At 36.9% G+C, this 27,833-nt stretch overlaps 1 protein-coding gene across 6 annotated transcripts in view; it reads left to right on the top strand.

Annotated features, from left to right (window-relative positions):
• Positions 1-27,518, top strand: part of PCDH9 (protocadherin 9) — a 684,038-nt gene extending 656,520 nt beyond the window's left edge. For 5 of the 6 annotated variants that reach the window (XM_048295527.1, XM_048295525.1, XM_048295526.1 and 2 more), the window contains one exon: positions 25,248-27,518. In XM_048295527.1, the coding sequence (XP_048151484.1) occupies positions 25,248-25,621 (374 nt within the window). In that variant the 3' untranslated portion in view covers positions 25,622-27,518. The remainder of the gene's footprint in view (positions 1-25,247) is intronic. The other variant, XM_048295529.1, reaches the window with a different exon arrangement.
• Positions 27,519-27,833: the final 315 nt, after the last annotated feature.

Genomic DNA, 27,833 nt, shown 5'->3' with positions numbered 1-27,833 from the left:
GCTTCTGTACACTTAGGGACAGTGGAAATTCTCCAAGGAAATCCTGTGGTTCAATGAAAAATTCCATCCATACGAGAGCTGTATAAACCTGACCCTCATGACTACACTACCAGTAATTCTAATAAAATCATATATAAACTGGCATTGGGTCATAGCACAAGATACAGTGGTTATTGCTGTGCAGTGATGGATGGGCATATAATAATGTCAAAAACTGATACTGATGCATGAAGGTTCTTGTACTTTCAAAATAAGCAGCCTTCACCTTGCCTTCAAAATCTTGTTGGGGGAGGGAACCATTTCCCTTTCTTGGCCAAGACAGATATTTCAAAAGCTTATTCCCTGATACTTGTTATATTCACAAACTATTTGTTCTCGCTCTTTGCATGATTTACAGCAGAAGGGATTCACCCTACATGAGAAATCATTGTTTGGAATAAATAGTACAGAGGTGGTATGCACAGCATAGAAGACAACCTGAGGTGAATGACGGCCAAGGGGGTGTGATGGGAGTTAAGTTATGTGTGTTTCACTTATAACTGTTTTACATCCCTTTGTGATGTATAGGTGGCACAATGCACGCTGTGAATCTTAAACATTTGTATTTCTGTTTCAGCTTAGAGGAGGGAGAAATAATGTGCTCTGTATTAATTGGATAACTTTGGCTCAAGCTTTTAAGTGTGACAAATGGAGATGTGCCAAACTGGCTGAAAGTAATTCGGGTTGTCAGTGAACCACAGTGGCTGCCAGTTTGCAGACAATTTCTAGTCTTCTTGGGTCTGTCACATCTCTTTCACACTACCTATTTACCATCTGAATAGAAAGCCAGCACTCTGAGACATAAATAAATGTATTTTCTTTAATATGACAGAGTTTCTTTGAGGCACATGCATTACACTGAGCTACACATCATGAACCAACCTGAACTTCTGCAATGACACAAATTGCAGACAGGTCTCCTCAAGCAAGCAACAATTAAAGTGCTGCAGGAAGCCAAAGAACATAATTAATGATGCAGCGACTTTGTGGTTGCCATGTAATTTTCTTATGTTGGAAAGATGCTTGTGTTAGGTTAGCTCATTCTCCCCAGGACACCTGAAAGGATATTTGCAATAGAACAAACAAACTACCCCTGTGGCTGTGACAGCAGAAGGCTTTGTTGCTTTATGAGTCTGATCCAAAGATGCCTTATGTTCCTTAGTTTACAGGAAATCCAGGGTAAACCTTTTATTTACAGATAGGGAACACTTGCCAGAACAGAATAAAAAAGCAGCTGATTAATCAGCATGCAGCCTTCATCTTGTAGGGCCTAGCTGCCTGGACCTTTTTAACATTTGGGAGATTAGCCTTGGTGAGAGAAATGTTGTGTGGAAATGCCTTTGATAGCTCTGTGCTTTAGTCTATCATGCTTTAGAAAGGGGATCACTCAGGGTTTGAAAAAGTCTGCATGTTAGAACAGGGGATGTTCATGGCTGGATAAAAAAATTACCTCATTCTAGTTCTGTACTGCTGCCCTTTGAAGCAAAATGAGAGGAAAGCTTGCTCTGCAACTTCAGTTGATAAAATCTGTTTTCTGGAACATTACCAAGTCTAAACATATATCATCTATGAAAAATAAGGCAGACAAAGGATTGTATTCCTAAATAGGCTTGGAATACCTAGGCAACTGCTAAGAAAACAAAAAAAAGGAACAGTGCTCCACTAGTTCGACCCTTAAATTATGCAGCTGTTCATTACCAGAATTATATATCTCATGCTGCCCTTTGGAAGGAAGGCATGGTGCACAGAGCTGCAACAATTACTGAATTATAGTACAATAAGAAAGGCCTCCTAAAGTGTCACATGCATGTAGAGGAAGATAAGAAAGGGCAGCTTAAATTCTTGGCATTTTAAAGAAGGCAATCAAGAAACCCTTTGAATTCTTTGGTGTTCTTTCCCTGCAGTTCATCTACATTTTTATGCATGTCTGACAAAGCATCCCATTCATGTGTCAGCACTCTCGTCTCTGGATGCATTAGTGTTTATTACAGGCTGAATTTGCAGATGCTACCATTTGCAAACAGTAATAGAGCCAGTTGTGTGGCCTTAATATTTATATAATTAATAATGATTTCATGCTTCCCTCCCCAGTGCTTTTGAAATAAAAACGGCTACATTAACATGGTCAAGCATAACAGGGCTCAATAAAATCCTGTAAGCCTAAATTGTTTTGCCATAACAGGCTTTGAATTTTACCCTGAAATAAAATGTGTTGTGTTAATCAGCTTACTGTTAATGAATGATTCGAGTGACACATTTGGCATATTTTTGCACATTTAGCTATGAGATTTTTTTTTTATTGATCACACAAAAAATGTATACTCTGAAGAGTGGGCTGGAGTGCCTTGAATCTTTGGTATTTGAAAATAATAATGTGCATTTTTCATCTCCCAAAAGTTTATCTGTGACTATGGTCTGGAAATTAGCCTAATTAAACTTTTTTTTTTTTTTTTTTTTTTTTTTTAATTCCTTGCAGTTATATTTCCAGATAGTGTTTCTCTTCATGCATTTGGATTGTCCTAAGAACACCCATAATCAAACCCAGACTTTTGATGAAGCAAAGGTCATACAATATTTCTAGTTGAAATATTAGTTATCCAGAAATAGAGCCTGTTGGTAAAAATAAGGATTACAGTCTCCTGGTATATTTAATGCAATAGGTGACTGCATGTTAAATGCTTCCTCATGTTGACAAAGGTAAAATCATAAGTAAAGGTAATTTAGTAATACATCAGGCTCTCTATTTTATTTATTTCATTGGGACTAGAAGATTTCAGTTATTCCTACATTTTGAAATTAAAAAAAACAACCAAGTAATAGATGTTGGTAGACTGGGAGAGCATTTAAAGATGTATGGGGATTTTGTTCATCTGTTGTTTTTTTATTCTATTGATTTGTCCAGAGTTTTGAAGGTGATCAAGTCAGTAAATTATCTGTCAATCAGGATCAAATTCTAAGTAAATATTCTGTAAAAACTGGCAAAGGAATTATTAAGGACAGTAAATATTTTAAAGTCTGTCCTTCTGTTGTGTAAATATTATAAAACTTTAGAAAAAGTAAAAGCAAAGCAAATCCTTTTGATTACAAAGACAAAAAAAAGGAATGACTTGCCTCTCAGAGGATCCAACTGACAGAGTTTGTATGTCTGGGGTTTGGGAATGATGAGCAAATACAGAGAGAGCTCTGATAGGCTTACTGTGTGGCTATGCCTAAGAAACAAGATCCCCATTATTAGAGCTGAAAGACACTTTCATTGCTTTTGTCTCAGATGCTCTTTAACTATGTTCACAGAGTAGCTTTTCCAGAACTTCTAAGGATTGTGTGTGAGGGTTCTTGTGTCTTTTGTCTTATAGTCCGTTTACTTTGCTCTGCTGTAAGCTAGTCACTAAAAGCTTGTATCACTTCTTATTTCAATAATATCGCTACTGTGTAGATGGGGCAGAAGTCACTTTTCCCCTTGCTGCTTTCTCAGTGACCCAAGAATAGGATGCTTGAGAGGGGAAATAATTAACAAAGTCATCAATGCTTTTTGTTGTCTCCTAGCACAAGTACCTCAAGTAGTAAAGTAATTAACACTACAAGGGAAGTTGTAACTGTCTTATGCAATGACAGTTCAGAAGTCTTTCAGAGACAAAAATCTTTTAGTCTTCAAGACATCTGTTCATCTTTTGCACTTAATTAGAAGCAATATACATAAAACATACATAATCAGAAGCATAAAACCATATGGAAATCCACCATCAAGTGAGGAATTGTAATTCCCTCTTTGCCCAAACCAGTCTGCAGTAGAGAAAACTCTGAAGGGAGATTATGTGCAGGATTCTGGTGTCAGGGCCACATGTTTATGGTGCAAATTACCATGTCAGCACCACTGTGCCTGCATAGCTCCTCTTCTGACAGATGTTGGGCTGCGAGTGGACTTCGTGTCTATTATTTGCTCATATTATATGTTTGTGGTCGATAGATGAGGTCAGAAGGGGAACTTCAGGACAAGAAAGTGGGTTTTACAATTGTTCTGTGTAATGGGAGAATTTCCAAGAGGAAGCACGAAATGAAAGCTTATGGGGTTAATAGAGTAGAGCAGAAGATCCTTAGCCCCATGTAAAGTTACAAATAGCATAGGCATTATTTTAAAACTAGAAATTGTATGTTATTAGGTTCTTGACAATTCAGATTTGAATGATCTTTGCAGTTGTAAATGAAAGCTATTACTGGGACACTCTCTTAGATTGCTTACTGAAAATTAAACTGTGAAAGCTTGCCATTGCACTGTTTTAGCAATACAGTTGCTCTATGGAAGTTTTGGTTTTAGAAAAGAGGATTGCCAAACTGAACTAAAGTAGTACCTTTCAATTGGTAATGTTACTAGCTTTTAAGATTAGGAGCTCTGGTTTTGATCTCTCAGGATATGGTTTGAATAATGTGAATTATTTAGAGTTGAAATTGATTATAATAAGTAAAATGCTGTGCAAATCCTTTAAAGAAAGATTTTTTTTTTTCAATTAAAATACAATAGGGCAAGAAGACATAATTTTTTGTTTCTTGTCCTAACATTAGTCTGGTTAGCAATAATGTTTGTTGCAAATTTGTATTTACAAGTAAACTTACCTAATTTCATTGTTTTATACATGGCTGATATTGAATAGTATTGGCTTATTCTTATGTCTCCCTTACAGGGACAAATACTGGGGGTGACACCCTCTGACTTTAGTGCTGCTGTAACAACTGATATAGCTGGGAATTTGGTTTCTAATGTCTGTGAGCAGTTCTGCCTTGAGAGGAAATAAAAAGAGTAAAGGATTTACATTTGTTTTGTGATTCTTTGTTCCTATGGATATTGACGACACTTTTTTTCTATGAGATGAATTTCAACTTTTCATCTCTCCTGAGAATGAATTTCAGGCACTATGGGAGAACAAAAGAGAGCATTTCTAAGTAGGAAGAGTGCTTTCAGCCCAGATGCAGAAAACATGACATCCCCCCACAGGTCTGGCTTGCTAGAGGGTTACTAGTCTGTCATCCTTAGCACAGTTATCTCAGTACTTCTTTTGACTGACATAAGAAGACTCAAATTCGGGCCTGTGAGCTGCAGATAGCTTTTCCTGAGATCAAACAGAGAAAAGAATGTCTATTTTGGCTTTAAACATTGGATTGTAAATATAGGGCTGTTGTTCTTATTATTGACAAGTACTTCTTTGTACCTCTTTCTCTGCACACTCCAAATTCTATCATCAGCCATTAGCTCGAAACAACCTACCAGGAGTTGTTTTTGTTGGGGTTTTTTGTTTGGTTTTTTTTTGTTGGGTTTTTTTGGGTTTTTTTTGAAGCAACCTTGAATGCTTGCCTTCTCTTTACGGCTGCTGCTGCTGCTGTTAAAATATTCATATCCTTGATTTTAAATAAATAAGGCCTCTATGTTTCTCTAAATCAATGTGGTTAAAAAAACCTTTCTTCCAGGGAATTCTGGATGAATGCCAGTTTATCCTTGCAATAGAAAGACACTTTCCTGCTGGAGATTTGTAAGCTTTGGCTGAAATGTAAGGGTGATTCTGACAGCAATCCTAGGGTAAATTAGGAATAATTTAGGTGAAGTCAACTGCTATTGGTGTAAACAAGATTACAACCACCCTTTTCATATATGAGACTCAAATGTATCTTGGCATAAGTCCCATTGTTACTCTAGAAATGTGTTGGAATGAATGTTTCAATAAATATTTGAATGCTGGCAAACATTTCCCTGGTACCTGTCTTAAAATAGGACATAGACATTTTAAAAGGATGTATCATGTGTCAGTGGGCAATAAATAGAAAGGATTCTTTTGAATGCAGCAATTGATGAAGCAGTTGTTTATCTAAGTCATGAGACAAATGGAACAGCTTGTGACAAAAGAGAAAAACATATCCAGTGTGAATTCTCTTATTCAGGAGGGAGGGATACCACCTCGTTCAAAAACATCACTCTTACTGTTATGATTAACAGGATGCTTTACAGGAATCCCATCTTTCAGTGGTGCTTTGCTTCAGGGAGATATCAAATGGGCCTCTCTGAAAATAAATTAGTTTGCAAATTTTACTCTTTGTTCTTCTTGGCTTCCTCATTTAACAGTCCAGAATAGGCCTTAAGTACTTACAGGGCATCCATTGCCATGGTATTAGAGAGCTGTGTAATCCACGATTTGTTGTGTTGCCTTCTAAGGTACGGAAATTCTATTATCTTCATTTTATAGGTGAGCATAAAGGCACAGAGGAACTAAATGACACAGCTAAGGTCACACACATTGTCTTTGATTTGGGAGATATCTTGAAAGATCTGTCTTGTGTTGCTCCAGCTGTAGAAGCTGAGGATGCCATGTATGCACCTGATCTCGGCACTTTGGGTAATTTAGTAGTCCGGCAGGGACAAGCAGATGCTTTCAGGGCACAATTCATCTCATCGTAAAGTAAAACCTAGAGGAGTTCAGATTAATCATGTTGTGAAAGAGCCTGTTTAAAGAATTCGGTTGATTAGCTGAAAGGTATTCTTCAATTAGAAATGCCAGTATTTCATCAGATCATTCCTTCTTCTAGTACCTTCTTTTACTAGATGAGATTTTTCTGAAGCATTCATAGTGAAAAATCCCACCTTCTTGCTAAGAATTCTTATCCTTAATGCTGCAAATTCTCTTTATAAGGAATTATAAATCCTTTTATCTATCTTGTATTAGAAACAGTACATTGTGACTATAGTGTCTTAATACTGTATTGCTGCACGGGCTTCTATTGTACATGAGCTGCCTTGGCTGTGGTCAGACATTAAGCAATTAAATACAAGATTTTAATCATCCACTAATAAACACAATAAAGTCTGCTGGTTTTATTGTGGAACATCTGCTAATATAAGAATCTAAATTTAGGGATGTAGTCCCATAGTCTCTTTATCATACACAGTGTCATCAGATTTATTCTCATGACAACACTATATCTTAATTTACAAAGTCATTTGATGTCTCTATTTGTTTATCAATGGTTTTCACCTTTTTCTCTGTCTGGTTTTATTCTTCTAAATGAAAAAGGTTAAAATCTCCTAGTCTTCTCTAACAAGAAAGACTCCTCTCTTTTTTCTTTCTTTAATTCTTCTGATACCTTGGTCTTCACTGAAAGTACTTTACATTTTTATATCAGAAGCACATTACATCAGCCATTTGCCTATATAACCTTTGTCTATATCAAGGTCATTACTAAAAATATTATTCAGGATTAGTTCTAATATTGAATTGTGTGGGACCTCTCTCTCAAGCTCCATCTCTTCACTTATTGAATCAACCTACAGGTTCTATTAGTCTATATTCTTGCTAAACTAAGATAATTTACTATATGCCACTTTATCACATGCTTTACTGAAGTCCAGAGAGATGAGATTTACTCAATTTCCTTTGCTTCTAAAAATGAAGTAATTTAACATGGTAATCTCACATTATCTACCATTCTTAAAATATATGTGTCAGACCTTCCCGTTTATCAGTTGTCATGGTGTTATACTTTCCCTTTTAGTTCTGTTTTATTCCTTCAGATAAATTCTTATAGATTTGGGGCAACTTGTGCCTGCTTTGCTCCCCTCCAAGTCTGGGTATACATTTATCACACCCCAGTCAGGTAGCACTCATCTTGTACTTCATTTATTTATGAAATGGGTTGGTGTTGAATGTGGATTTTCTCTCTGATTAATTTTGCCCATTTGTCTGCAGTAAATGCCTCCCCAGTAAACAGCAGGTACCAAACCAAGGTACACAAAGCATGGACAAGGAGCCTTAGATGATATGCAGCAGAGTTAACATGAGATCAAGCAACTGCTTCTAGTTGGTGTTGTGACTGCTGCAGCCCATGCTGAGGTGGGCATTTGTGCAATTCTTTAATCGGCCCTGTCAACAAAGAGATATTTCTAACTCCATCTTTTAGCTGTAAAGTAGTAGGACTCTGAAGGTTTACTTAGAAAACTAAGTAGAGACACAGAGAATACATTCTCAACGAACAACCTTTAGAAAAAATAATGTTTTTAGTGTTACTGCCTTCTAGGAAAGGGATGTGCAACACAGCCTTGGCCAATTTACCGAGAAGTTTATGTCATTTCCATGTTCTTTGACAACACAGGTATAGAAACTGATAGAGCATAAAGTTCCTTTGAAAGTCAGACTACTGAGAAGTTGCAAAGTGATTACCTGAGACTGTGAAATAGATTAATTAACAATGAAAAAAAAATGCAGTGCTTTATAAAAAGTTCCATATTCAAGGTGTCTGCCAGGTGTTTTCTGCTTTCAGTGCTATTTTTCTCCCCACAGCAGGGAACAAAATTTTCCATTATAGTCAGGAATACTGCTATCACTTAATGCCTGAATGGGGGATCAAACACAAGTTGCCATGTAATCGATCTTTTTAAACTTGTGAAGGATTTGTCCTCTCACCTTGCACTCAAAAAGGCTATTAGCATTAATGGAAGTTTCAGTTGTTTCTTTTTCAGTTTTGTTGGCCTGGCCCACTTTCCTACAGCTACAGCTTTGGTCCCTTAATGCTTCAAAAATCCATACTGCTATGGTGAGAGATATCTGTGAAAGTGAAATTCAGAAATGAAATTCCATTCTATTTTTTTGTGTCGCAATGCAGGGGAAAAAAAAAAAAAGAAAATTATTTTCTCTAGAAAAATTCTCCCAAAACTCCTCAGCACGTGCTTTGAGACTGGTCTGAAAGCCTTGGTAGAATATGGGCTCCATCCAGATGGAATCCACTCACAAGTGACAGAGCTCAAAAGGATTAATTTTGCAAGTAAAAGAGTCAGTTGTTTGATACAGCAATTAGTTTTGAAGAAATAATTAACTGTGTAAGGAAAGGTTTCCTGATCTGTGCACACACATTAAAAGATCAAAGTGATGAAGTGTTATGGCAAAGCCAAGAGTAAGACGTAGCTCCAGATTCAGATGCTAAATCTAGCTATCTGCAGTGAAGGCGTGTACATAATTGGTGCCATAACTTCCCCTTTTTTTCAAGGGAGATTTAGTCAAAGCAGTATAACCTAAAGAGCTGTTCAGATTCATTTCTGAACATTAGGTTTGGTGATTTACCATATTTTATTGACTAGACCAACTGAAAAGACTGACAGGATGTCTGCTAATCAAAGGGAGAAATTAGAAAATACATATATCTGTGGTTGCCTTGTGGGTATATGCTTTGTAAACATCTAAAATTTGATTTCAGCCCTATGCTTTTCTTCTCTGTAGCACTACATCACCGCAATCCTTTAAGCAGAAAATATATAAGAAATTTTCTCATAGTCAGTTCAGATCACAGGATCATCAAGGTTGGAAGAAACTTTCAAGATCATCTAGTCCAGCCATCTATCTGGCCTCACCATAAATAATCCCTCCTAAACCACATCCCCAAGTGTCACATCCAGATGCCTCTTGAGCACGTCCATATGAATTTCTCTAGAACTGAACCCTAGGCTGGAATGATTCCTACCTTACTTAGCATTCTGTGTTTAATAACCTTAAGTTTTATACCTAAATGAATTACAAAAAGATGCCACATCGCTCATTTTTAGTGAAATCTTGTATCTAAATTTAGTGATTAAATTTATAGGAGAAGGATTTGTCATACAGGCAGCTGAGAAGGTGGTGAGAGGAATATTTTTTTGGAGAAAAATACAGGAATACTGATGAGAAGTGAGTTGAAAGAATAAGCAGAACTATATAGGGGCAGCTTGGAAAAAAGAGTCCTGAGCTGGAGAACTTGTGAAGGGAGAATTGTTATGGTATGTAGGGAAGCTAAATGCTAAAGGAATGACTTTTCAGATCACAACAGATTTGGTCTGTTTCCTTTAGGGCATGCCTTCCTAAATCAGGCTTACCTGTAAAATTCATTTTGTGTTCTATAGTGACAAAAGGCCAAATTTTACACCCAATGAAGACAGTAGCAAAACTCCAGCCTATTTCAAAGGGCAGGAGGTATGTGACCAGTGAGTGTGTGGAGAAAGAGCTTCCTGTCTCTGTTGTCTCTGCAAATAAATTGGCCTGAAAAACATCACTTTGTCTTACCAGTAAAGTAGTCTACTATCACAGTTCATCATGATTTTAAGCATTTGGCATTGCTTCTAAATAACTTGCTGCCTCTGAAGTCACCATTAAATAACTCACTTGATACAAGGGTAATAATCATCTTAAAATTAACTGTTAATTCCCTCATGACTACAGTTTTTTAACAGTTTCTCTTCTAAAGCTAAATTGTTGGCACAAAGCCATGCATTACTTGCTGGTGTTTGCATGGAAAGACAGGGTGTCCTAACCAAGTGTCAGTGATCCTTTTCAGTGTTCTTGGTCTCAAATCAGCCATTGAACCCAAGCACAGGACAAAGTCATTAACAGAACAATAATTCTTAGATGTTTTGACAAGGCATTCTATAAACGGTAATTAACATCTGCAGCGCCATTCCTCTCACGGAGGTGAATGGAAATGTTAAGTGAGCTAAGTCCAGTGACTGCTTTCCCTATTTTGGTAAATCACCTTTTTTGTTTGTCTCTTTCTTTATAATACAAGAAGAAAAACATATTATTTCTCTCAGGTTGTTTATCTGCTTCGTAAGTTTTCATTTCTACAAGTTCAATAAACACAAACCTGTTCATGCTGCCTGTTATTTTCAGAAGCTTGCAACTGATAAGCCTATATCATACATCATTAAGTATGAGTCCAAGATTATATCATGCATGTATTTCTAAATTTTTTTTCTTTATTTATTATTACCCTGTGGAAAATAAATATAACCTTTACATCTCAAACTGGAACCAAGAAAAAAGAGTGTACTACCAAGTATTCTCAACTCTCATGCTATAGAAATTGTCGAATTCTTATGTGACTGGACAAGAAATATATATTTCTAGACACATTTTATAACAATGAAATGAATTCTATGGATGTAAGCAAACCTTCAGATTTGTCTTTGGGTATTATAAAACCCCAATGGTTTGAGGAAATCAAACCAACAGTTTTTCTTGGCATGTTCCTTCCCAAAATTTGCTTTATATATGAACCAAATTTCCCACAATTTTTTTGCTACTTAAGAAACCAGACTGTGTACAGACATAAAGGAGAATGTGAAGAGCTTGTTGCATGTGTAAATGTTCATGATCTGTGTTCATAGTAACAATTCTTCTTTGAGCATCTTGCTTAATCCATTTTAATCTATTAAAACAAAAAATATCTAATAATATTTTCTTGCTTAAAAAAGTGCAGGCACCTGGAGATGACATCCAGGATATTCCTTTAAATGTGTTAGTTTAGACTTACTGTATGTGCACTTTGTGCACTAATTTCAGACAATCCTTTTACTTTATACTTTGATTTGGATGCAACTTAGAGTGGCCTACTTTCAAGCTATTCTTGCGTGCATAAATACAATACAGGGAAAAAAAAAAAAGGTGTAAGATGTTTGGAAGACTTGATTTGCTGAGATTTTTCATTAAATAGGTGGAAGACAAAGTTATCAAAAAAGAAAGTTTCCTCCATGAAATGTGGATTCATTATTCGTGTGAAGCATTATTTGATTTCCTCTTTAGAACAACAAAGACAATTTTTTCTTCAGTCTTCCAGGTGATATTTGGAAGCCTGAAAGTATAGCTCTTGCTAAGTATCAGAATAGGATTGTGCGAGTAACCAAAACTATTTGGTGAATACAGATGTTGCTTCCATATTAATTTTCAGTACACTGAATGTAACAACTAAATGCAGCACAGATTAAATTTTGAACATGGTTTAATAAAATGTGTTTTGACTCAGGAACATTTGCTTAATGGGAGTTTTACTTTAAACTATATAAGCTCATTAAGAGACTTATGGATATCTCTTCTGAAAAATGATGTAAATGAACATAGTTTTTAAAGAAAAAGAAGGAATTGTAGCATGGGTGTAGCTTAACATAATGAAAGAAAGCACTTTCTAATATTCTCTGTGTAGTATGCCTGCAGTTCTGACAACTCAACTGGCACTGATCTGAGTTTTACAAAATTAGCTAAATGAGATGCTGTTATACAAGCAGAATTAGGAAATGGTTATTTTGTCTCTGGATTAGTTTAATGACATCTCTGACATCTGTGTCCTGTGATATTTATCAATGATATATTTTTGTGTAGAATAGAAGACAAAATCAACAATATAATCAATTACAATATAATAAAAGCTTACTAGGCACCTAATTTAAGCACTTTTTTCTGTCACATACTTCAATTATTTAGAGTCATGCAGCTTAAGTTACGAGAACGAGTACCCAGATTTAGGTCCAAATTCTGCTAAGTGAAATGTACTCCAAAAGGTCTTTTCAAGTCAGTTAAACTACTTATTTACATAATAGTATGCATAAGGCGTCTGCCACAAATTTGCAACAAATTTGGTTTAACCTAAATCTGATTTTGGTCTGATTTGTACTGAAGGAAAATAGAAAAAACACAAAAGTGGCAAGAAGCATACTTTAGAAATAGGTATTCCTTAAAAAGATGTATTTCAACTTAATGTTTGTTCACATAGTTGTAATTAACCTAATTACAGAATGAATTGTATACTTTTATGCAAAAAATAGTCTTAATTATCTTTCTTAATTAACACTGTGTTTTTAACACCATAGCATTTATGTGCATTTTCATATTCTTCTTAGATGAGCAGCTGTCTGGAATATAACATTTGTAGCTTTTTGATATTGCCTTTTTTTCCCCCCCTTGAGTTCCTTGAAGGGGGAGATTACTTTTTTCCTCTCTTTTCTTTTATTCAAAAGTCATGGGAAGAATGTTTAGTTTGACACTTTCTGCTCCAGATGTTAATCTAGTGCTAGGAAGATAATACTTAGAAAATAAGATTGAATTTTTAAAAATACATCTAAGTGATAGAATTCGAAATGAAGCTATGCTGACTGTTCCCGGTGTCAGCTTTATGTCATATATACTTTTGAAGGTCCCAAAGTAAATAACTTGGTACCATTTTTCCCCAAGATTAAGGTCCAGAGTTGCTGCTTTTGGAGAGAAAGACACTGACAAGGCCAGTCAGGAATACCTCATAAAACTGTGGTTTGTTGATTTGAGAAAAAGTAAAACTTACAGGAAAGCAGAAATATACTGAAATTTGTAACCATATTCCTGGAAGTCTGGAAAGGTTGTATGACAGTGAGGTTGTGCACTTAAAGTAAGATAGCTTTTCCATAAAATCTTAGTTTTAATGAAGAATGCTACTATTCGTGATTACAGATGGTAACTCCTGCTGTGATGCTATCCTGGTTTTCTTTTTACATGTTTCTGCAGTGGATAATAAGAGAAGTAAGATTATGTTTTGGAGACTGTAGTTCTCTAGTCTTTTTCATCATGTTCTTTTGGACACTCAGCCTACTACTATTTCTATAACTTGTTTGAAATAACAGTTTTATGCAACTTTAAAACATGTAGTGTCACTTTAAGGAAAAAGTAAAATTCCATTGGAAAACAGTTTCTCTTGTAAAATAAAAGTTCTTGTGATAGAACAAACAAACCTTTGTTCTTAAATGATCAAGGATATATTAAGCTAAGGGCTAAATAGCAGTAATAGTGATATTTCAAGATTACATAAAAATGGGCAACATTTGGGCATTACAAAAGAACTGGAAATATTCGGGGAGAATTACTGAATGACCCATCAAAGAGGATTAACAGACAACAACAAAACTACTAAAATTTAATAGAAGGTTTGTTTTTCATTAACCCTATATATAGGTTGAGAATATCCTGGAGAAAAGTACAGTAAGAAAAACAGTATGCATCTCTGTTTGAATATAATTTTTTTTCCCTACTTTAAAGTTCAAATATATTTGTGATGCAGTAAATAAATAACGTACACAGATACACTTCTAAATCTGACCTATAAACATAATAATTTTGACTTTTTCTCAGTTCTATGTTTTGCAGATTTTTAATTGTATGATCTGTTCTACTTGCAAGACTTCAGCAAACCTCAAAAATTACAGTCTTCTATCTCTTATAAATAGCAGATTTTCAGGGTGTTACACCTGAGATCAGGTGTTGCAGTGGGGATCCTGCAACACGCATATATCAAACCAGGAGTCCCGTGGAAAGGAAATATATATGGACAGACAGATTCTTGCTAGCTGTTTTTGAGAGATGTTTATTTCTCCAGCCGCATGGCCGGGGCTCTGCCGAGGAACTGTTCCAGTCACGGGACCAAGGGTCCTTCTGCCCGCGCAGGGAACACAAACCAACCAATGGGAACGAGGCTGAGCAGGGACAGGGAAGCCCCGTGTCTGTGCCCTCAGGGCCCCTCTCCCAGGGCTACACGGCGGGGGAGGGACCCCAACACCTCACCCGTTTTATTTTAATAAAAGGAGAATGAAAACAACTGGATAAACATAACAAGAACAGTTTCAAAACAAAACAAGCCACCCTCCTGAGTCTTTAAATGTCCAAACAGATTCTGTGGAACATCTTAGGGCTGACAGAAGGGAGACAGAACTCTGAGCATGCTTTGTGGGGAAACTGAGGCAGGAGAGGGTTTAACTTCTTCCCTCCCCCTTTTCATCCCCCACTCGGCATTGGAAAGGGATTTTTGGGGAAACAATTGGCAAAAGCATGGTTTTGTGAGGGAAACCATGGATGAAAAAACGGATTGGGAATACACTGGGGGTAATAGGACATAGGGTAAAAGGGAAAAGTGGGATTAGGAAAGGGAGACTGTAGGGGGGGCTTACAATGGAGATATTGTCTAACATGACTACGATTTTTTGCATATATACTGCCTTTTACAGAAACACCATCAGGCCCAGTGACCTGCGATGCTTGTAACCCTTTTCTCCCTAGTACAATATTAAATTCCACCACCTCTCCATCTCCCAAGCTTGGGATCCATTTTTCAGGGTTATTCTTTTTAATAGCAGTTCTATGCACGAATATGTCTTGCTGGTTGTCACACCTTGTTATAAAACCATAATTTTGCTTAACATTATACCATTTTACTATCCCTAAGGTCTTAGTTGCTATGATCTTTTCCTTTTTCCGAGTGGCTGCTGTTTTCTGTCTCGCTGCGTCTTTGCTGTCTCTTTCGGTCGCTCCCGTGTTGGAATTGTCGGGGCTGCTGGTGCCTGCGCGCTCTTCCCGGGGTCGCGTTCGGGGCTGCGCGGGCCAGGCCGGGCCGCGCCGCTCAGTTCTCCGTGCGTCGCCTCCTCTGGTCGCAGCTTCGCTGCCGCTGTCGGGCGCTGCACCCACATCTCGGCCGGGCCCCCGAGCGACGACCCCCCCCGTGCCCTGCTCCAGCGCGCGTCTCGGCCGGGCGCGGCTCCGTTCCACCGCCATCGCCGCCAGCCGCTGCCCGCGCGCCGCCCCTCTCGGTCGGGCGTTCCCAGGGCTCGCTCCACCACGCGCTGCACGGGGCCATTCGGGCACCGCCGGGTCCCGCCGCGCCTCGCTCCGCCACCGACACTGCGGCTCGCGTGGCTCCGCCCGCACGCGGGAACTGCCTCGCTGCTGCTCGCAGAGCGCTCGGTGCACGTGGCCTGGGCCGCACGGTCCCTGCGCCAGGCTTCCCTTCGCCAGGACACAGCTGACATTGCTCAACAGTCTCGGTAACTAAATAATATTCACGAAAATATTCTTCCATCGGCATATATTTTGACTCTAGTATTAACTGTGTCCAAACGGTTTTCCAAAAGCCCTTGGTAATAATTAAATCCCAAGAAACATAGAAAAAGTTCTTAAACAACCATGCCAGGAAGTGTTTCAGTTCTTTTTGAGCTTGAATCAAGCTAAAATTTACAAATCGTTGTTCAAGAATCATTTTAAGTTTAAGATAAATGTCCATATGCGGCTCTGAGAGCCAAGAGTCTTCCCATGGTTCCTCCATAGTTTAGATACGGAATAGCAAAGCAAAACCAAGAAGAGGAATCCAAAGTTTCCAGGGTTTACTCACACAAATCAGTCGCTTAGGGATCGGGGATCGTTCTGCTCTCAAATCTCCACCATTTGTTGCAGTGGGGATCCTGCAACACGCATATATCAAACCAGGAGTCCCGTGGAAAGGAAATATATATGGACAGACAGATTCTTGCTAGCTGTTTTTGAGAGATGTTTATTTCTCCAGCCGCATGGCCGGAGCTCTGCCGAGGAACTGTTCCAGTCACGGGACCAAGGGTCCTTCTGCCCGCGCAGGGAACACAAACCAACCAATGGGAACGAGGCTGAGCAGGGGCAGGGAAGCCCCGTGTCTGTGCCCTCAGGGCCCCTCTCCCAGGGCTACACGGCAGGGGAGGGACCCCAACAATCAGGAATAATTTTGAAGTATTAATTTTCTGAAAGATAACTTGACTATAGCAGGCTCCTTCTAGTAAGTCTCTTCTAGGCTTCCCAGAATCACCATCCTGAATATGCATGAGATGCATCCTCATGTGGGTATTTTGGATATTGTAGTTTTCTGCTGGTTTATTCCTGGCCGCTGGAACCATCTTGTGTATAGTGGAAAAACTCAATCCAAATGCATTTTCAAGATATCAGAGTGAATTAGTCTGTCTTCTGGAATGGCAGCAAAGTTGTGGACTCATCCCATCCATTATAAATACTTAGAGCTGGATGTCGTTGCCATACATGGATTCCTTATTTATCAAAGGACAGAAACTCACACCTCCAGAAAGTGAGTCCTGTCTTGAGAGAACTGAATCATTTTGTGGAAACGTTTCTGTCTGTTGATAACAGAAGGTTAGGATGACTCCATACCCTGCTTGAGGAAAGCAGTTAAGGGAGCGATTACGTTCACTTCAATGTTCACAACTCTATTATTTCCATCCTGTTCTTAAATTAAGGTAGAGGAATTACATGAAAAAAAAAATATATAAAATATGTATAAAAGTAAAAATAAAGGATAGATATAGATATAGATATAGATATAGATATATAGATATAGATATACGAATAAAAAAGATCATATATATATATTTACAACACAGTTCATCATAGATATGTAGATGATGATGATGAGTTTTGCCTTTATTCAGTTATTGCTTGATAAAGTCAATATCCTTGACTTGAATATATCCCAAGTTACCCTACCTGTGCTCCAGGGAGCCAGGATATGTATTTATCAGAAGTCAGAAGATCAGGCTTTTGCTGTAAGTTAGAAAATTATCAGGAAAACCAATTATTTTAGACATTTTAAAATACAATGAAAAATCTAATGAAATTCAGCCTGAATGGGTTTATTTTTTCTCCTGTAAATGAGTTAATGGTCAGGCATATAACAGCTGCACAAAAATTATACAATACTGTGAGGTGTAGAAATAAATATTGTTCAGCTCAGGTTCACAACATTCTGCTAATTCTTCTCATTTTGACTACCTTTTTTCACATTGAAGCCTACCTTTTCTCAAAGAGAATTTGTAGAAATTACTAACCAAAATCTGATTTTATGTTAAACAGTTGAGTGGGTCTTCCAAATAGAGACTTGTTTTTGACTGACAGCAGGTTCATGTTTGAGGCATACTAATAGATGAGAAAATGTGACCATGTCAAAAGTGGTGCTCTCTCAGCATGTTGCCTGTAAATCAATTCAACAAAATATTTTGATCAAATATCATAAATATTTAGGTGTGAGAGAAAAAAGATAGTAAATGATTGTGACCGTGGGGTGCTTTATGAATATTTTATTATCACCACCCATCATCACCTTTTGGGAACAAAGACTTTTTTTACGCAGCAAAATGAAGAACTATGTAATGAAAAAGATTAATGCTGAAAATAATATTACTCCAAATATTTGAACACTGGTCTCATTAAGTGATCCAATCAAATTTAAAGGGTTCATTTGAATCCTCTGAGGAGTTTTTATGCATTAGATTGTCCTGCTAAAATTAAATGTATGGCAGGAAAAAACTGCCAATTTTGAGGAAGTAAAATTGGACAAGATAGCATTCTTCAGAGGAGTAGCTTGAGCAGACGAAAAGATGGATGAGTTCCATGCCGTGCTGAAGATGGTTGCAAATTTATAAAGATATGCTGTCTGCTCTTTGTGTGGCATAAAGTCTGTCTAAATAACAATATCCTCTCAGGGAGAGAATCCGCTGTTAGGGCTGCCCATGTATTGTTGAATTTGGACTATCTCCATTTGCAAATGTTGACTTTTCATCTGTGCCCAAAGAATGAAATCTGTATGAGAGATGTGTAAATCTTTTAATCTTTATTTATTTGTTAACAAACGGGGTTTTTTGCCAAATCCTGTTTGCTTTTCTTTTCTCCTGCTCTTCCTGCAAGGTGACTGTCTGCATCCACAATGTGACACTTCAGCTAAGAATACAAATTGCAGTCATTTGTGTGTCTTTGTTTGTTTGTTTATTTACTTGTTTGTTTTTAATGACAGAATGTATTAAGTCAGAATAACAATCCCAGTTATTATTTTGTATCTTCAGTATTTCTAAAGGGTATGCTAGAATTGGCTACATTTGTCAGTGAAAGTGTATACAAAATGCAGCTTTATGTTAATGGCTGCTGATACATAGATTTTTAAGACCAGAAAGAACCACTAGATTATGTAGTGAGCCTACTTTTTTTTTAACTATAAATTTTAAAGTTTTACCCCGTTAATTTAAAAAAATAAAAATAAGTAGTGGCAAAAAGATCTGAATACAGGCAATATGCAATCCATTATAAGTAATTTAAGAGCTGGATTTTTATGACCAGTGAAGAGCACCGAATCATTCAGGTTTGAGCTGCTCAGTTGTAGCTCAGCACCACTCCAGACCATGGTGCTTTGTAACACCTCCTGTGGCATCTTCCCACACCCTTGTTGCAAGGACCATGCCCTTGTGATTTCAGATTGTTGCAACTTGCCTTCAGAATGGTCACAAGCTTCACATTGGTTAGTACGTCTATTTGTTCTTAAAGACTAGGCAGCACTAAGTAAACTTTACTCCTAGTATGTTACAGGCTTAGAAGACACAGGACTTGTGTGTCCACTTCCTGACCATGTATACATGGAAATGCTGAGAGGTTTACATACATGTATGTCATGCAGAAAAAGTAATTGGAAATAGGAACAGAAAGTTAGGTCAAATAAAAATAGCATCCTTATAGCAGAGCCATTACTGATAGAGGTGTACCTTGTAACTTATAATGGTATTGGATTTCTGGGAAATATACCAGAAAAAAAAAAAATGTAACAAACTAAGAAACTAGGTAATATTCCCTTTCATTATAGCTTTTACAGTAGAGCAGCTGTAGGGGAAAGGAACTTGAGACAAGAAATGCAAAATACTTTAACTTCTTCTTTGTTTACTTTCTTATCTCTGAAAATATATGGATATTAAGCAACCTCAGTCATCAGACAACTGTGTAGAAACAAAATTTCAAGTATTTGAATAATGTTGCCTTCAAAATTTAGCTGCCCATGGAATTAAAATCACGCAGAATTTTTGTACAAAGTAATGTACATGATATGGAATCCATCTGGATCACTTAAATACTTCACAGAATAGTGTAGAAAATCTTGTTGAGCCAGGTTTTCCCACCTTTTCAGAAAACACTTTTGTTCCTGCTTTTCTGTATCCCGGGCAGTCCCTCCCACACACCTTTACTTGCCCTGCTTCCTGTTCCTCTTGTCATCATGCTAATTAAGGATTTTCGCATCTTATCTCTCCTAAGTAATGCAGATATAAGCTAACCTTACCATATTATTTATTTCAGCCTTGATGAAAGAGAAGTCTGGGCCAAGACAGGGAAGAGAAAGTAGCAGGGGTTTCTTGATCTGTACCTGAGTACAGAGGATGGAACACCAGGAAGGCACGAGAGAAGCAGCAGGTTACAAGGTGGTAGTGATAAGTCTACCAAAACTGGCAGCAGTGATGGTAGGAATCCAGGGACCTTTGGACAAAGTAATATGAGGATGGAATATGAATTGACTGCAGGTAGAATGAACATGGAATAAGTTACTAAAATATATAATTTTAGTAGTCCCTGACTGTTGCTGTTAATAATACAAAGGAAGCACATCCAACACAGTATGTGTGTGGCTTTGTAGCTGTTATTTTTTTTAACAGACTAGAAATAATGAACATTCTTCCCAATTTATTTGTCTGATACTTAAGAGCAAAAAAAAGTCAAAAGAATCGTCTTCAATATAAACTATTTTCCAGTTTTTATGTTTAATAGATGAATAGTTGGAAAACCTCTATGAAATTAAATAATATCATTTCAGTTCCAATATATGTGGGGAAGGCTGTAAAAACATGTGGTCTCAGAAAAGGTCATTTAATAAAGTAGTCCATGGAAGCTTAAAAAAGCTTTCTGTATTTGAGGATAAGTAGAGCTGAAAATGTTGCTGTTGTTTTCTTTTCCCTTTTAAGATACAATATGAAAAGTTAAATAAATATAATTGTCTGAAACACAACTGTGGCCATGCTCAAATCCACTGTACTTAATGTTAGCACCCTCAGGCAAAGGGTACCTATTCATGTTGTTTGAGACCAAAAAGTCTCACTGAGTGGAACTTATCTTGTGGCCTCAGCTCTTTCAAAATTGAAGAATGAATTTTCTGGCTGTAAGTAAGAGAGTTTTAAAGAAGCAGGTTGAAAAGCAGCTGGTCATCACACCAAAAGCTAGTTGCTAATTGCAGCAGTAAGTTAATCAATGAAATAGCTGTTTAGCTTCTGGGTACCTTAAAAAAGAGATAAAAGACCACACAGACATTCCAGCATTAGGGTATGACCAGCTCTTGAGTGGCATACATTATTTTCCTTCTTACACCTGTCTGCTTTTGAGTATGCAAGCCATGCATCTGCTTGACAGCTATTAACAGAATAAAATAACAACAAAAAACCATTTTTGGGTAAGATCCGATATAAATATTTACAAAGACAATTTAAGGGAGTGTTTGTTATGCACTTTTGTGTTTGCTTTCAAAACATTTAACTCCAGAGACAGATGGCTTGTACAGTTTTATCAGCACTTGTGTCATTATATATTCAAGCAGCCAAGACTGATAACCAGCCTCACGGATTATGGATTGTTCAGAGAACAAATACTTGAAAAAAAAATCCCCCACATATCAATAAAGTACTTCAGTATGGAAAAGCTTGATATAGAAATTGCAGTGGCATTTTTGTGAAGAGAAAGGAAAAAAATTAATGCAATTATAAAATTAAAGCAGCAGGAACAGGTTTTTAAGTGGTGTCATTGTATGTAGTAATGAAACAACTTTAGAAAATTGGATGAAAACTATTGTTCAGCAGTGGCGGAGGAGAAAGATAATTACCATTAAGGCAACATTATGCTTTCTCAATATATAGCAGCCAACTCTTCAGTCATGCTATCCCCAGAAGATCTCTCTCCTATCATATTCTCATGATCGTTACACTTTATGTTACTAAATAGCAACCTGAATAATAAAGAGTCTAAGAAAAGAAGAAACTTTTTATGATTGAGAACATAATAAAACAGAAACTGGAAAACCTAATTGCCAAAACACTGTCTTCTTCTTTTTTTTTTTCTTGTAGGTGAGATCCTCTTTTTTCCCTTTCATCTTTTTCCTGTGTCTCACAGTAGGACATTTGTAGAACTGCCTAAATCATGATCACCACCATTATTAGCAATAATATTTACCAAACAATGATGGTTGTATCTAAGGGCCTTAACTGGAGATGGCTGTGGCAGGCACCACACACGTTATGAGTGAAGCTGCCTTTTTCCTCAGTCAGTAAGCATGACCATTCCCTGTAGTAGCTCAAGAGTAAAATACATTATCCTAACAATATACACTTCTAAAAATACCACTTTTTAGAATTCTTTTTCTCTTGTGGTGGCTCAAACCAAAAGTTATTAAAATAATAATGGTTAGTTATACATTAGATAAAGTCTTGCAAGGCATTTTGTAAATGTAAACCTCACAATATTTTAGCAAGACAAGTAAATATTCCCTGTATTTTGCAGATTGAAAGCATGAAACAGAGTACTGGAAAATATGTGTACACATTTGAGTAGGAGTCTGAACCTCTTCTCAGTTCTGGACATTTTTACACACAGGCACATGTAGAGATGTGTGCAGACTGTAACATGCCTCACAGCTATTCAAACAGTTACACAGCTAAAAGAAGTGTCTTTCAGGTGTTCCCTGAGATTCCCAGTCCTCTCCTAAAAGAAGAATATCTCGCTCTGTCTACAGCTGTCACTTGGTGTGACCAACATCCATACCCAAACTGTAATTGGCTCCATAAAGACTGCATGGTCTTGCCTTTGACTGATATCTCTGCACAGGGAAGGGTGACTGGTAGAGGACTTGCACACAATAATTTATTTTCGAAGTCTAAGTTGGACGGTGGTATTTTGTTAACCAGAAAAAAACCCAAGGAGCAGTTCTTGAACAGGCAATAATCTCAGCATTGTTACCCCATTCCTGTCTGCTGCTCGCAGTAGCAGCAGATATCTCCCAGAACTCTCCAGGAAGTCTATCAGCTTAGAGCTGGCTAAAGCAAAGGAAGCTTAAAATTCATTCCGAGTTGAACAGCATTAGCTGCCTAGCACTGTTACTAAAGAAAGTAAAACACATGAAGTAAATCTTCCAAAGAGTTTGACATGTAGCTTATAGGGCCACATGCATATTTATTCTTAAGTAAAACCAGCTTATTGCTCATGTAAATTTTAAATTGAAATGATAGTCTAATCTCTTTAAATTTATTTAACTAAACAGAAGAAGTAACTTCTCCCCTTCAGAACTATTGTACTGAAGGCTCTTCTGTTAGCCTTTTATTCCACTGTAGATTGGAAGCACATAGTGCATGCACTTTCTTGAAATGTGTCATTCTGGGTCAAAAATGTTTTCTTTCTGTTTTGAAAGTTTTAATCTCTGAAAAACCTTTCTTTCTTTCTTGGTCAATTAAAACAGTACTGTACTGGGAGAGCAGACAGGTTGAAAATAGCTCTGCCACTTCTCACTGTATTCGTCTGAAATGGGAAGAAACTAATTAAAATCGAACTTTAGTTGACAGCCAAAAAAAATTTTTAAAAATCAGCTTTAAACCTGTAGAATAAGTTTTTGAAAAGTTAACAATGTACTGTGAGTACTTTCTTATAATTGTTTCTGTTTGGGTTTATTTCTCTCTAAATACCTGCCTCAGTTTGGTTAGAACTTCATAATAGTGGATTCAAAGAAGACTTTCATACAAAAAAACCCCACCTCTCTTTCAGGGAATTATGATGGGTCTCATTTTAGAATTGTGGTTTATGGTTCTCATTGAAATCTCTGCTAAGCTCCTACTTTACAATTACTTTTTTCTTTTTTCTTCATGGTTCTGGTTTAATTATTTCACCTTGTATTGATCTAAATGGAAAGTAGCATTGATTTTATACATTTTTCATGCTCTAGTTTTCAGCAATAGGGCAGTTTCTCATATGGGGAATGCAGTAGCAACTTTTATTATAGCTTATTATCTTTTATTGTAGCTTCTTATTTTCTATCACATCAACAAAGTACTGTATATTCTCTAGATACTCAAAAAGAGTTGTTGCTCAGAGATAAGAAGATTAGCTAATTACTAATGTAACATGTAGAAACATGCCTGATGGTATTTTTTATATCTGTCTTTAAAAGCAGTGGGAAATGAATAGGGGTTTCCACAAAATTAATTGACTTAATTTCAGTGTTCAGAAAATTATTTTAGTAAGGGTAATTATTGTATATGCATGGAGTACAAGAGAACAACATATTCTTTGGCATTTTAACACAGAAATCTTTGTTAGAGTGTCTTCACTTATCATTTTGAGTCTCAACTAGATTATTATTAAGATACACTTTTTTTTTCTGATACACCACTGACATTTTCGTCTGATTAGTAGCTTTGCTATTCATGCCTACTTGCTAATGTTCTTCCTCAAAAATAAATCTATAATTTCCTTCCTGTCACTGGGCTGTTTAATCAAGGAAATACGTCTCCTTAACTCTTCAGATGTTTTCAGTACTAGTCCGTTGATCTACTCTGAAGTCAAGAAAAGGCATCTCAAAATTCTTGCTCAAAATTACAACACAGCAATGAATTCTGGCAAAGCATATCCCAGATATTGAGAAATAGCTAGCAAAAACACACAAAGTGATTTCTAGGCCTTTTCCCTGGCTTGCCCTTCCTCATACATCCAGCCTTAGCAGATGTGCAAATTAAGTAATTTAAAAATGCAGTAAGACTGCAAGGAATTTAGTGTTGCTGAAGGCATGGGTAACCTGTCTGCTTGATAGCAAGAGGCCTGTATCTGGCCAGCTGTGTCCTCAGTAGTGTGTGAAAAATTACGTAGATATTTAATATGTATAGTACTTCAGCAATCTCAATTTCTGTCTTCTGTGTTCTTGTATTTCTAGCTTACAAAGAATTATGAGAACAGTTCTGTATGAAGTACAAGATTTACATAAGCCTTTTTTTCCTCTCCTTGACTTTTATGGTTGTATAGCATCTGAGATGTGTTTAATGGTTAGAAGAGTTACAGATTTTATTCTCTTTCCTGATGTGATGTTTTGAACTGTTTCCTGGTTTCATATTAAATCAAACAATATTTAACTTATCTCTTACTTGTTGAGAGTATGCATTGGAGTATACATCCACTGGGTATATACCTAGAACTATGCACTAATCCGTGTTTGTAAAACAGTAGACTAGAATAATCCTGCATACAGAGCATTCCTTTGGGCAAATCTGTTTCTGGATAGTACAGATATTTCTCAGTTTGCAGTAGGCTGTTAGTTCACCAAGGTTCTGCAGCAGTAAAGTGAGTTGAAAGCGGAAGAGAATACATCCAAACGATAGGTCCTTATAAGCATTAATTCTCATGAAGAGTCTACAAGGGTAGGTTTACTTCCTTGGACATTTTCACTTACCTAGCTCTGTTTGCTTGGTGTGAATTAAAAAAAAAGGAATTAATTTTATTCATAGTAGGATCCAAGACCAATAGCATAGAGATAATTGAACTGTTTTTCCATTTCTGGAAACTAGGTAGGTAGCATATACAGGGAGTATATGCCCTACAAAGCAACTACTCTCTAACAGAATGAAAATGTATGCACAATATTTGGTTGTAGGATCATCGTTAATTTTCTCTTAAGGTCTTGTATAATTTTAATGCAAAATATCGCAATCTAATATTATGTTCTTTTTTTTTCTCCCCTTTCTCCTCCTTTTTTCTTTCTCTTTTTTTTTTCTACAGATGGGCCTCTTGGTCCACGAGGATTAGCTGAAGCTACAGAGATGTGTACTCAAGAATGCCTGGTTTTGGGTCACTCAGACAACTGTTGGATGCCTCCTAGCTTGGGCCCATACCAACAGCCAAAGTCTCCTCTCTCCACCTTTGCACCTCAGAAAGAATGGGTTAAGAAGGACAAACTAGTTAATGGACACACATTGACCAGGACCTGGAAAGAAGATAGCAACAGAAACCAGTTCAGTGATCGAAAGCAGTATGGTTCCAGTGAGGGCCATTTCAACACTGGCAACCACATGACTGACATTCCTCTGGCCAACTTGAAGTCTTACAAACAGGCCCCAGGAGCTGTGGAGAGTCCAAAGGAGCACCAGCTATAAGAAATGGTTACTTTGGACCAATGACTTTAGCCTACTTAGACTTGCTAATACTATGTGTGTGTCAGAGCTTTATGTACTGGGTAGACCTCTAGAACTATGCTTCACCTAGCAGAGATATACATATCTTTATGTTAGCACCGTGGAAGGTATGATGTCCTGCAACATGAAAGAGTGTTTCTACTAGTTGTGTGGTTTTGTTAAACAGACATGAGTAAAATCTGCAGAGATCTCTCCAGTTTGAAAATATCCTTTTTTGTTTCTTTGTTTTTTGACCCTGGACTGCTGCTGTGAACAACAGAAGATGCATTTGGAGAGTGAGAGAGTGCGAAAGCTCAATGGATTGCAAAGATTGAAAAGCATATCCAGTTAGAAAATTGTGCTTTTGTTGTCATTGATCTATGCTGGGACCATTATACTTGAGATCATATTGCAAACAATTGAAGCTGTAAACATAAAACCTATTGTGCTATTAACAATGTTAGTGGACACTTGTAAGTCAATCAGCGTTCAAATACTTGTAAATAGCAACAATTATTACTTACAATTTTTGTGTACTTATAATGTTCACTTGAAAAGATACTGTAGCATATTTCTGTGTTTCACAGTTGCTTTTTAATTTCTTTCATTTGCTTTCTTGTTTTGCTTTTATTTTCAGTGATGGTGTTTCTGTGTTAGTAGTCTGTCTGACACACAATGTTCCAAGAAACTCAAGCCGCTTGTATTAAAAGTGAAAAGAGTGATGGGGTGGGAAGGAAGGTTGTTTGTAGAAAGGGAAAAAACCCTTTTTTTCTATGTAGTAGCAAACGATGCCAGCATTCAGGTAGAATTTCTTCTTTTTTTTTTTTCTTTCTTTTTTTTAAATTTAATATTAAGAAATGAAAGTACTCATGTAAGGGCTTAAAAACTTAGCAGTTTTTTGTTTAATTTCCATTATGTTTCATAAAACAGGGAAATTGCAAAACAAAAGAATATTTAAATGTGTGGTGGCGGGTGAGGGAGAAAGCTATTTCTTTGGGATCCTTGATCAAATTAGCTGTAGTCTGTCATTTAATGAGTGGTGGCTGATGTTGATCCCAGCTGAAACAAATGGAGGAAATTCTACAGGAGCAAAATACAATAATAATGTTTTTCCAGTTGGGCAGGTGTGTGTCTATACCTAAGACAGTTCGTATTGCTGAAACAGCAGCATTTGTGTTGATCTTCATCTGCAATAACGTTGTAGTAACATGAGTGTTTTTAGACCATAGCCACAGAATATTTAATGTGTTGTGCCTTCATGATGTAACAGAGCATTCTCCTGGTAGGCTAGTTGGGGGAACTAAAGGGTTAAATCTCTAATTATTGCTGTTTAACTGTTTGTTATCATAGTTGGTCAATGCCTGGCAGGTACCAGTATCATGTCACCTCAGTCAAACCAGCAGAGTGACTCCTAATGTTAGTAAGATCTAAGTTGCACGCAAAGCAAATCCAAATCCAAAACATTTTTAGATGGTTTTTGTTAAGGCATGAAAGATGATTTACACAAATAAATAGCATGCAAAAAAAAAAAGTCCTTACAGAAGAAAGCAAGTTACTTATACCACAGTAAAACATCAGTCCTAAAGTAACAAATTTAGCTAATCTGAAGGTGATTTTATTTTTACCAAAACCAGAACTTTTTTTGTTTTTTCTTTATTCTTTTGTATATAGCAGTTCACTTTTATTTTTTCCTCCACAGTATAAAAGGCTTAAAAATGGGTTAGGGGTGCATTGCTTATTGCAGTACTTATGTCAGTTTGTGAGGGGTGTTTGATGACTTTGACAGAATAAATATCTAACCAGTTATCCTTGTTACTGCTTTGCCAGTTCAACATTATTTAGTTATTCAGCTTTTGCAATAAATGTTCTGAATTCCTGATTGTGTTGTGTTAGTTCTTGGGCAGCTGCCTAAGGGACTTTATTCCTATTAATTTCTCTTTCTTTCTGTTATTGTTGGTTGGTTTGTTTCTTTGCTTCATTCTGAATTTCCAGTTATTTTTCTAAGCATACCATCGTCCATTTGGTTCATATAGATATGTGTAAGACTGGAATATGCAGCAAATGATAAATCCTGAGGGCTATATTCTGCCATTCCTATGTAAGTAGGAAATTATTCAAAATGAGTTATTTGAATTGGGAAAAGTGTAACTTACTCGGCACAATGATGACAGAATCTAGCCCATGTTTTGTTAGG

This window comes from Corvus hawaiiensis, chromosome 2 (assembly GCF_020740725.1).
Source record: "Corvus hawaiiensis isolate bCorHaw1 chromosome 2, bCorHaw1.pri.cur, whole genome shotgun sequence".
In the NCBI taxonomy this organism is placed as follows: domain Eukaryota; kingdom Metazoa; phylum Chordata; class Aves; order Passeriformes; family Corvidae; genus Corvus; species Corvus hawaiiensis.
This window is presented reverse-complemented; position numbering and strand designations above follow the sequence as displayed.